Source organism: Primulina tabacum, chromosome 2 (assembly GCF_025594145.1).
Source record: "Primulina tabacum isolate GXHZ01 chromosome 2, ASM2559414v2, whole genome shotgun sequence".
NCBI lineage: Eukaryota > Viridiplantae > Streptophyta > Magnoliopsida > Lamiales > Gesneriaceae > Primulina > Primulina tabacum.
Window position 1 is genome coordinate 19,877,627 of NC_134551.1, and position 11,275 is coordinate 19,888,901.

Genomic DNA, 11,275 nt, shown 5'->3' on the forward strand with positions numbered 1-11,275 from the left:
CGAACCATCTCGCGCTGAGGCGGGACAGGAACAACCGCATCTTGAGACGAGACAAGAACAACCTCGTCAAGAGGCCAGAACTGAGCAGCCCATCCACGAGACGAGGGCCGAGCAAACCCGTCCCAATGAGAATGTGGGAAACTTGACCCTGGAACAGCTGGGCCAATTTATCACCCGAACAGTGGATGAGGCCATGAAGAGGAATCAAGAGTCTATGTTTGTAGAGGAACAAGCCGCCCATCAGGAGCGGGAGGAAAATGTTGAGGTCCATCATAGCAGGGTTGAAGAGACGCAACCCCTCCAGAGTGGGGAGATTAGTGAGATGGGAGAGATGTGGAAAGAGATAAGGAGGTTGAGGGAGCAGGTGGGAAGCAGGGCGCCGGTACCCAAGAGAGGAAGCCCTTTTTCACTAGCCATCTTGGAGGAAGGGCTTCCTCCGAATTTCCGACAATCAAACGTTGGAGAGTATGACGGACATACAGACCCTGAGGAACACTTGGGGAGATTTGAGAATGCGGCTCTGTTGCACCAATATTCGGACGGAGTCAGGTGCAGGGTGTTTCTGGGCACGTTGGTGAGGTCAGCCCAGCAATGGTTTAATACCCTGCAGCCCAACTCCATACAATCGTTCGAGGATTTCTCTGCAGCCTTCTTGCACCGATTTGCCAGCAGCAAGAGGCATCAAAAGAACTATTTGAGTTTGTTTGTGATGAAACAACAAGAGGCTGAAACGTTGCGGGAGTTTGTCCAGCGCTTCAACACTGCAGCACTAGAAATACCATCGGTTACCCCTGACATCATGATAAGTGCCTTTACACAAGGACTAAGGGGAGGAGAGTTTTTTAAGTCGTTGGTCAAGAAGCCTCCGTCGAGCTATGATGATTTGTTGGCTCGAGCTGAGAAATATGTCAACCTGGAGGATGCTCAACGATACAGGAGGATGGAAAACCGGCCCGGAGGAAGTAGGGTGGAGGGAGCCGAGAGAGGTGGAAAGAAGAGGGGTGCAGGGGAAAGAGATGAGGACAGAACCAAAGATAGAAGACAATTCTCATCACATGTTCCTCTGAATAGGAGTCGGGATAAGGTGATGGAGGTGAGGGAGTCGGGGGAGAGGGGGGAGAAGTCGCAGAGGGTCGAGAGCAGTGCTCGACCTCCGCCACGGGGTAGACAAGAAGGGTCCTCGTCTGGGAGTGAGCTGAGATCTCGCCCGTCTTCTAGGCGGGGTCGAGGCCCTCCATGGATACATCCGAGGATCGAAGAGCCGAGGAGAGAGGGTCGAGGTCAGGATGTCCCTCGGGAGCCCGCTGAACCGAGGAGGAGAACGAATGAGGATAATCACCCGACGAGAGGAATGATTCATATGATCTCGGGGGGTGCTACTGATGGGGATTCCGGGCGAGCGCGGAAGGCGCATGGGAGGAGGTTGGAGAATTTTGAAATATCGAGGAGTGCGAACTTACCCCATGATCCTGTCATCAGTTTTGGGCCAGAGGATCTCCGAGGCATTGTGGCTCCTCATAACGATGCCTTGGTGGTGACGACCACCGTTGCCAATTACGATGTGGCACGAATCTTTATTGATAATGGAAGCTCTGTTAATATCCTGTTCAAGAGTACTCTGGATCAGATGAAGGTGGAAGGATTTGAGTTTGAACCAATCTCCACTCCTCTATATGGGTTCGCAGGACATGCCATCCCACCGCTGGGACAAATTGTCCTTCCTTTATCTTTGGGACATGAGCCTCGGCGGGTGACCAAGATGACGACATTTACTGTGGTGGACACCCCATCCGCTTACAATGGAATTCTGGGGCGACCGGCCCTAAAAGATTTCAGAGCTGTAGCGTCCACGTATCATCAGAAGTTGAAGTTTCCTGTGGGGAGGGAGGTTGGAGTCTTATGTGGGGACCAGAAAGTCGCTCGTCGGTGTTATGAGGGGATAGTGAAAGAAGAGGGGAAGAGGGCACGTGTGGAGGTCAATATGATTAGAAGGGGGCGAAGCGGGTTGCCCGTGGTAAGGAGAGAGGTTCATGAGGTGATGGATGAGAGGCCGGAGATCGTGACATTGGGGCCTGACAAGAAAACTCTAAGAATAGCCCCTGACCTTGACCCAGAGGTAAGGGAAAAACTTATTACTTGTTTACAAGCTAATCTCAACAGGTTCGCTTGGTCAGCCCAAGAGCTCACAGGGACGAGTCCAGATGTAGCAGAACATCGGTTAAACATCTTGCCGAATTCTCGTCCCGTGAAGCAGAAGAAAAGACACTTCGGGCCCGAGAAAGATATAGTTATAAAAAAGGAGGTGGGAGAGTTGCTCAGTGCCGGGCACATTCGAGAGGTACAATTTCCTACTTGGCTCTCGAATGTCGTTCTTGTTCCGAAAAGTTCGGGAAAATGGAGGATGTGTGTGGACTTCAGAGATCTCAACAAGGCATGTCCTAAAGATTGTTATCCCTTGCCGCGGATAGATCAGTTGGTGGACTCCACAGCCGGACACCAGTATTTGTGCATGCTGGACGCTTATCAGGGGTACCATCAAATCCCCTTGGCCGTGGAGGATCAAGATAAAGTAAGTTTCATCACCTCTGAAGGAACTTTCTGTTACGTGGTCATGCCCTTCGGACTAAAAAATGCCGGAGCCACGTATCAGCGGTTGATGGATAAAGTCTTTTCTAAGCAGGTGGGGAGGAATGTGGAAGTATATGTGGATGACATCATGGTAAAGTCTAAGGATTCAGCCCTGCTCATACCTGACTTAGTGGAGACATTTTCCACCCTCAGGTCCTATGGGCTGAAGTTGAACCCTCAGAAGTGTATATTTGGGGTGAAGAGTGGGAAATTTCTGGGTTATATGGTGACGGAGAGGGGAATTGAGGCTAACCCTGAGAAAGTTCAAGCTATCCAAAATATGGTCTCTCCTCAGGGGCCCAAAGATGTTCAGCAGTTGGCAGGGAGGATTGCTGCGCTGGCACGTTTTATCTCGAGATCCGCCCATAGAAGTTTACCCTTTTTCCGGACCCTGCGAAAGGCGAAAAAATTTGAGTGGGGGCCGGATTGCGAGAAGGCTTTCACAGAACTGAAGGAGTACCTTGCAGAGCTTCCTGTTCTAGCCAAACCGACAGCGGGGGAGCCTTTGTGGGTATATTTATCTGCCACTGAAGGGGCCGTGAGTTCGGTCCTTGTCAAGCTTGATGGATCAGTTCAACAGCCGGTGTACTATGTTTCGCATGCACTCAAGGGGGCAGAGATCCGATACTCGGGTTTGGAAAAATTGGCTTTGGCGTTGGTAATGACAGCCAGACGCTTGAGGCCTTACTTCTTATCTCATCCGATTGTGGTGCTCACTAACAGTCCATTAGGCAGGATTCTCACTCATTCTGATATGTCCGGCCGCCTGGTTAAGTGGACTACGGAGTTGGGAGAATACGACATCCAGTATGAGCCGAGAACAGCTATTAAAGCACAAGCGTTGGCCGATTTTCTGGCTGAGACTGTACATCAGGAGAATGAGGACCCTTGGAAGGTGTATGTGGATGGTTCCTCGTCGAAGGACGGAAGTGGGGTGGGAGTAGTACTGATTTCACCAGCTGGGGAAGAAGTGAAGTTGGCTGTAAGGTTGGACTTTCGAGCATCCAATAATGAGGCAGAGTATGAGGCTGTTTTGGCAGGACTTCGAGCAGCCATAAATGTGGGAGCTACCCGGGTACTTATTTTTTCTGACTCACAGTTGGTAGCGCAACAGATGAATGGGATGTATGATGTGAAAGATGAGAAGCTTATTGAGTATGCTCGAGAAGTGAACAGAATCAGAGAGAAATTCACAGAGATTACATTTGAACAGATTCCCAGGAAAGAAAATGAAAAGGCAGAAACTCTAGCCAAAATGGCTGGAACGATGGGAAGTTGGAAGAATAGAGATGTGGTATTTCAAATCGAACTCACACCTCACACGAGTTCACCTGCAGCTGAGCAAGAAGAAGAGGATTGGAGGGCTGACATAATTGATTACCTGAAAGAGGGAAAGCTTCCTGATAACCCTCGCGAAGCTCATAAATTGAAGATAAAATGTTCACGCTATGTAATGGTTGGGGACGTGTTGTTTAGAACGTCCTTTGCAGGGCCACTTCTTCGGTGCTTAAGTTACAAAGAGGCTGATTATGTGCTCCGAGAAGTTCACGAGGGGTGTTGTGGAAATCATTTAGGGGCTTATGCATTAGCAAGAAAAGTACTGCTCGCCGGTTATTCTTGGCCCTCAGTGCTGCATGATGCTCAAGAGTTGGTAATGTCTTGTGATAGTTGTCAACGTCATGCGCGGTTGAATCACCGGCCGACCGCGATGATGAAGGCTGTCACGGCTGCCTGTCCCTTTGACCAGTGGGGAATGGATATCGTGGGACCTTTTCCTATGGCTCCTGCTCAGAAAAAATTCCTACTGGTAGCAGTTGATTATTTTTCAAAGTGGGTGGAAGCAGAGCCTTTGGCCAGAATCACTGAGAACGACGTCCTGAAATTCTTGTGGAAGAGTATAGTATGCAGGTACGGGGTACCTAGGAGGCTGATATCCGATAATGGGAGACAGTTCCAAGGGGCCAAAATCGAAGCTTGGTGTAAAGAGATGAAGATCCAACAAGTCTTTACCTCTGTAGCTTACCCGCAGAGTAATGGCCAGGTGGAGGTGACTAATCGGACGCTGGTACAGGGTCTGAAAGTTCGACTGTGCAAGGCCAAAGGCAATTGGGTGGATGAGCTACCAAGTGTCTTATGGGCATACCGAACCACTCCGAAAGAGGGAACCAAAGAAACTCCTTTCAGTTTGGTCTACGGTAATGAAGCAGTGCTCCCGGCTGAGATCGGGTTGGAATCGGCAAGGGTGATGTTTTATGACGAGGACAATGGGGCAAGACGCGCTACTGACCTTGATCTTTTGGAAGGAAAGAGGGAGGCTGCCAGCATTCAATTGGAAGCTTATAAGAATCGCATTGCACAGTCTTATAATCGGAGAGTCGTGCAAAAAAACTTTCAGGTGGGTGATTTGGTCCTGAGGAAGGTGCCAGAAGAGCAGAGGGGAAAATTGGACCCAAAGTGGGAGGGTCCCTTCAAGGTGGTCGAGAGGTTGAGCTCTGGAGCCTATTACTTAGAGAATGCGCAAGGCAAAGCTTTGAAGAGGCCTTGGAATGCTTATCACCTTAGGAAGTATTATTCTTGATTCTGTCGTCGATGTATTTTACTTTCTAAACTTTCTTTTGTAATCCATTGGAATTCAATAAAATCAAGTTCTTCTTTTCAGTTCATGAATGGTGGTGTATTATGAAAGTGAGAAAAATTAAATTTTCCTGCTAAGGCATCGCCTAGCAGAGGAGCAGAGTTGGGGTGGAGAAAAATTAAATTTTCCTGCCAAGGCATCGCCTAGCAGAAGAGCAGAGTTGGGGTGGAGAAAAATTAAATTTTTCTACTATGGCATCGGCTTAGCAGAGGAGTTAGAGGGTGTAGATGGTGAATTTTTATTTTCCTGCTAAGGTGTCACCTGGCAGAGGAGTTAGAGGGTGGAGATGGTGAATTTCTATTTTCCTGCTAAGGCCCGGCTTAGCAGAGGAGTTAGAGGGTGTAGATGGTGAATTTTTATTTTCCTGCTAAGGCCCGGCTTAGCAGAGGAGTTAGAGGGTGTAGATGGTGAATTTTTATTTTCCTGCTAAGGTGTCACCTGGCAGAGGAGTTAGAGGGTGTAGATGGTGAATTTTTATTTTCCTGCTAAGGTGTCACCTGGCAGAGGAGTTAGAGGGTGATGGTGTTGATTTCTATTTTCCTGCTAAGGTGTCACCTAGCAGAAGAGTTAGAGGGTGGAGATGGTGAATTTCTATTTTCCTGCTAAGGTGTCACCTAGCAGAGGAGTTAGAGGGTGGAGATGGTTGATTTTTATTTTCCTGCTAAGGCCCGGCTTAGCAGAGGAGTTAGAGGGTGGAGATGGTGAATTTCTATTTTCCTGCTAAGGCCCGGCTTAGCAGAGGAGTTAGAGGGTGTAGATGGTGAATTTTTATTTTCCTGCTAAGGCCCGGCTTAGCAGAGGAGTTAGAGGGTGTAGATGGTGAATTTTTATTTTCCTGCTAAGGTGTCACCTGGCAGAGGAGTTAGAGGGTGATGGTGTTGATTTCTATTTTCCTGCTAAGGTGTCACCTAGCAGAGGAGTTAGAGGGTGGAGATGGTGAATTTCTATTTTCCTGCTAAGGCCCGGCTTAGCAGAGGAGTTAGAGGGTGTAGATGGTGAATTTTTATTTTCCTGCTAAGGCCCGGCTTAGCAGAGGAGTTAGAGGGTGTAGATGGTGAATTTTTATTTTCCTGCTAAGGTGTCACCTGGCAGAGGAGTTAGAGGGTGATGGTGTTGATTTCTATTTTCCTGCTAAGGTGTCACCTAGCAGAAGAGTTAGAGGGTGGAGATGGTGAATTTCTATTTTCCTGCTAAGGTGTCACCTAGCAGAGGAGTTAGAGGGTGGAGATGGATGATTTTTATTTTCCTGCTAAGGCCCGGCTTAGCAGAGGAGTTAGAGGGTGGAGATGGTGAATTTCTATTTTCCTGCTAAGGCCCGGCTTAGCAGAGGAGTTAGAGGGTGTAGATGGTGAATTTTTATTTTCCTGCTAAGGTGTCACCTGGCAGAGGAGTTAGAGGGTGATGGTGTTGATTTCTATTTTCCTGCTAAGGTGTCACCTAGCAGAGGAGTTAGAGGGTGGAGATGGTGAATTTCTATTTTTCTGCTAAGGTATGACCCGGCAGAGGAGTTAGAGGGTGATAGTGTTGATTTCTATTTTCCTGCTAAGGTGTCACCTAGCAGAGGAGTTAGAGGGTGGAGATGGTTGATTTTTATTTTCCTGCTAAGGTGTCACCTAGCAGAGGAGTTAGAGGGTGATGATTTTATTTGCCCTAACAGGTTAATAGTATCAGAGACAAACTCGTGAGAAGCAGTAAATTCAAATGCAAAATATTCAAGGTTGCATAAATAAAACGAGTTCGTACAGGTCAAAAGTGCGCAAAGGAAAGAACCAAATGTAAACGTCCCAAAAGTCGCATAATCCTATGGAAAATAAAACAATGCAGAAAATAACATAAATAAAGGGGCTCAATCTAGGAATCAGGGGGGAGACTCGATATGAAGCCCTCGAAGTCGATAAAGTCAGTAGGGGCGCCTGGCGGAGGATAGCCCTGAGCGTGGAAAAGGCCGACTGCACCCTCGAAACCCACCCCCAGGTAGTGAAAAGCTTTCGGGCCACAGATCTCGACAAATTCTTCGGATTTGAGAAATTCCTCTTTGAAAGAGGAGGCTTCTGCAACATGTCGTGCCTTGGCGTCTTTAAGCTCAGCCTGTGAGTTCTTTAATTCTTTCTTCAGCTTCTTGATCTTTTTAGCTTGATCCTCTATCAGCCGCTGAGACTCCTGCTTCTGTTTTGAGAGCTCGCCGCACTGGATCTGGGACTCCGACAATTGAGCTTGGGACTCCGAAAGCTCCATGGCATGCGACACTTTCATCTCATCAATAGTAGCCTGGAGCTGTTCGCGGAGAGCCTGAACCTCGCGTAATTCTTGACAAGAGTCAGATCGAGCGGCGTGAGCACGCTCGGCCAACTCCCCAACGTACATCATGCCCTGCATAAGTAGATAAGGGTGAAAAGACGATAAGAAGATCAAATGTATATTAAACATCAATCTAAAGGTTATAAGGAGAAGTATACCTCGGTGACACTGCTGCATGTCCGGCGGAGGAGGTCTGACCACCCCAGTGAACCCATGAACGCTGCATCGGCGTCGGAAGGAAGCTGATACATTATCTTCTGAGCTAGAGGAGTAGGACCCCGCCCCACGATGGCCGAATCCGAAGTGTATAGAGGATGCACCGCCGATGCGAGGGGAGGCTCCTCATCGGGCTCGGACCCCTCTAGAGAAGAGACCGATACGACAGAAATCTCAGAAATCTTGCGTTTGCCATGCTGAGGGGCTGACGGGCTAAGATCAGTGAATGCATTTTGCTTACCAGACGGAGGAGGGGACTTGGCGCGAGGAGGTGGCGAGGAGGCTCGCTCTGAGGCGGAGGAGGAGGAGCCTGCCTTCTTCTTCTTCGCAGCAGTAGGGGAGCTAGGGGAGCTAGCAGGCTTCTTCGCGGTGGTAGAACAGGAACCTGTTTTCTTTTTCTCAGCAGCAGAACAATCTCCCTTTGGGCCCATCGTGACTACCGGGGTAATGGATTTCTGGGAAACTGATGAAGAACCCCCGGCCTTTGTCTTGGAAAGTTCACGGAGAAATAGGGCGTTCATGACTCTAGTACCTGCAAGCAGAGACAAGGAACCAAATGAGAATGTTATCAAGTAACATAATAAATAAAAGAAAAACAAGAAGTATGGACAGATGAGAATATCTACCAGCATTCTCCTTCAGCTTAATTTTAACGGGACTTAACCCGGCATGACATAGGAGATCCTCAGATAGAAGTTTGGGAATGTTAAAGCATCGATCTCCTAGTACACTCATTATCTGTAGGTACTCCTCATCTTTCTTATAACTCTTGGAAAGTTTGGGTTTAGTGAAGACAGGGTACCAATCGGTAAAGCAAGTCAATTCTTTGGGTGGCTGTACAAAGAAGAAGTATTTTTTCCAGTCCTTCACATGACTGGGGGCCCCATCGAACAGTTTGTGGCCAGACCGGGAGGTTACGTAGAAAGGTCCATCTTTTGACCTGGACAAAACTAAGAAGTAGGAAAAAGTGGTGCAATTCAAAGGGAGGCCTAAAGCTCTGAATAACACAGCGAAACAGCTTATCAAACGGAAAGCATTGGGCGTGAGTAAACCTAAATGCACCTGGTAGTACTTGCTTAATTCTTGGAAGAAATCGCACAAAGGGAAACGGAGACCTGCATCAAAGTGATGCTGAAAGAAGGTATAATAGCCCTTAGGGGCTAGATAGGGCCGGTCCTCTGGGCTAGGAATGATAATCTGGTGGGAGGAATGAATGTGCCATAAAGTTCTAAGTTTTGGCTCGCTACCGGAAGGGATGTGGGATGAAAAATGACCATACCACAAGTTGTCTGCGTTAGATATGTTCATTTGTTGGGTCACGTGACGAACTTCCTTACCCGGACGACTATGAGTGGTGACTTCCTCCTCAGGAGGATCAACGGTAAAATCAGGATCGGCTAGGGAAATCTTACTCTGGCTAGACTCGCTGGACCTGCTAGACCTGCTGGACTCGCTAGACTCGCTAAACCCCTCAGTACCACCCAAAGAACTAGACTCGGAATCGGAATCGGAAGAAGACATAAGTGCTAAGGATAATCAAACAGGAAGAGGAGAGAACTGACCCGGATGAGGCAGGGGAAAATACTCAAAGCAATAAAATCCCAAGAATGGCCGAGTAAGGTGCGTTACGGCGCGTGAGGGCTGGCGTGCAAGGGCGAGGGGCGAGCTGGTGCTCGGATACTGGGCGAGCGTGGGACGCTCGGCGCTCGAGCGAGTGTGGCACGGCGGGACGAGCTCGTGGCAGGGGCGAGCGTGCGGCCGGGCGAGCTCGTAGCAGGGTATGTGCGCGGAAGGGGCGAGGCGCTCGGGCGAGCGTGCACTCGTGCGGGGCGGCGAGCGCACCGGGCGAGCGTGCTGCTGGACGAGTAGGCGCGCGGGGGCGAGCGGCTCGACGGGCGAGTGTGCGCGCTGGGCTAGCACGCAGCGGCAGGGGGCGAGCGTGCACTCGTGCGGGGCGAGGAGCGCACCGGGCGAGCGTGTTGCTGGGCGAGTATGCGAGCGTGCACTCGTGCGGGGCGAGGAGCGCACCGGGCGAGCGTGTTGCTGGGCGAGTATGCGCGCAGAGGCGAGCGGCTCGGCGAGCGAGTGTGCGCCCTGGGAGAGCGTCTCGGCGGCGAGCTTACGATGTGGGCGAGCGTGCACTTGTGCGTTCGGGCGAGGGCGAGCTGGATGCTCGGGCTAGGGCGAGCTTGGAGCTGGCAGGGGCGAGCGGCGAGCGTGGAGCGTGTAGGGGTGAGGGCGTGCGCTCGTGCAGGGGCGCTCGGCAGGCTCGACGAGGGGAGGCTTGGGCTCGGGCGAGGCGCGCTGCAGGGCTCGGGCGAGGCGCGCGCTGGCTAAGACGAGGCGTGCGATGGCTCGAGCGAGAGTGGGACGGCGCACAGTGGTGGCCGGGGCGGCGGACTAAAGTGACGGTGGAGTGGTGGTGGGGCGGCGCTAGGGTTAACGCGCAGGTAAAGCGTGGGCAGGGAGGAGCTGGTGAATGAATTTCAGCGGAAATTTTTGTGAGAGAAGTAAGAATGAAATGAGAAGGTGGCCTCTATTTATAGGGGAGCTCAGCCCATACCTTACCATTTAGGAGGAGATTGTGTTTTGATTTGATATATTTCCCTCCAGATTAAGATTGCGATTTGATTTGTTTCCTAATCTTGGGAGACTGGAAAACGGCAGGAAAAACGCAAGGCCTCACCCTTGCGAGTGCTTATTTCTGAAAAAATTATGGGGGCGTTGCCCCCACACCCCCACGACCTGACCGGGCAGGTCGATCCCCGCGACCTGACCGGGCAGGTCGATCCCCGTAATTTTTGCAGCGGTGAACATCGTTCGTTAACGGCAAACGAAATTAATTTTTTCTGGTACGATACATCCTCATCGCAGATGAACCAAGGACAACACCATTAATCGAACTTTGAACCTACGATTCAGTTCGACTCGGGAGGGGGAGACTGGTGATACCCCATGGATGAGCCCATCAAGATCTGGCCCAAACCCCCGGCCCATATCTAAGGCCCACAGGTAGCCCACAGGTGAAGGGCCCATGACAAGCCCAGGTATTCTCCTATAAATACCAGGTTTGAGCGTACGATATGGCATTCACTATATTATTTTCAGCAGCGCCCTTAGCTGCTCCCCCATATATCCTCAGTCTCTGACTTGAGCGTCGGAGGGGCTACGCCAGGATACCCTCCTGGCCCCCTCCTAACGGTCTTATTTGTGATTTCAGGCCCAGGGTAATTTTGGAGCCCGTGTCTGGATTAGTGACGCTTGCGTGGATCAGACCCTAAATTTCCCGTGAGTATCAGGTAGGATATTATTATAAGTTGGGTACAACCAGGATTTCATTCTTGAATCATCTAACCACAGGTGGTATCAAGAGCCAAGGCTGACCACGGAATGACGGCCACAAAGTTCGATATTGACAAGTTCTCACGGACCAACGATTTTAGCCTGTGGAGGATCAAGATGAAGGCCTTGTTCGTACACCATGGATTAGCAGATGTG

General features: G+C 50.2%; 2 protein-coding genes across 2 annotated transcripts; one reads left to right on the forward strand and one right to left on the reverse strand.

Annotated features, from left to right (window-relative positions):
• The first annotated feature begins 214 nt into the window (after positions 1-214).
• LOC142537566 (uncharacterized) lies at positions 215-4,001 on the forward strand. Its single transcript, XM_075643073.1, has 3 exons — positions 215-465; positions 937-3,922; positions 3,966-4,001. The coding sequence occupies exons 1-3, from the start codon at positions 215-217 to the stop codon at positions 3,999-4,001; spliced, it is 3,273 nt and encodes a 1,090-aa protein (XP_075499188.1).
• A 3,462-nt stretch (positions 4,002-7,463) lies between these two features.
• On the reverse strand, positions 7,464-11,039 carry LOC142537411 (uncharacterized). The gene is made up of 2 exons (XM_075642935.1): positions 8,404-11,039; positions 7,464-8,309 (listed from the first exon to the last, which is right to left on the reverse strand). The coding sequence occupies exons 1-2, from the start codon at positions 9,296-9,298 to the stop codon at positions 7,702-7,704; spliced, it is 1,503 nt and encodes a 500-aa protein (XP_075499050.1). The 5' UTR covers positions 9,299-11,039; the 3' UTR covers positions 7,464-7,701.
• Positions 11,040-11,275: the final 236 nt, after the last annotated feature.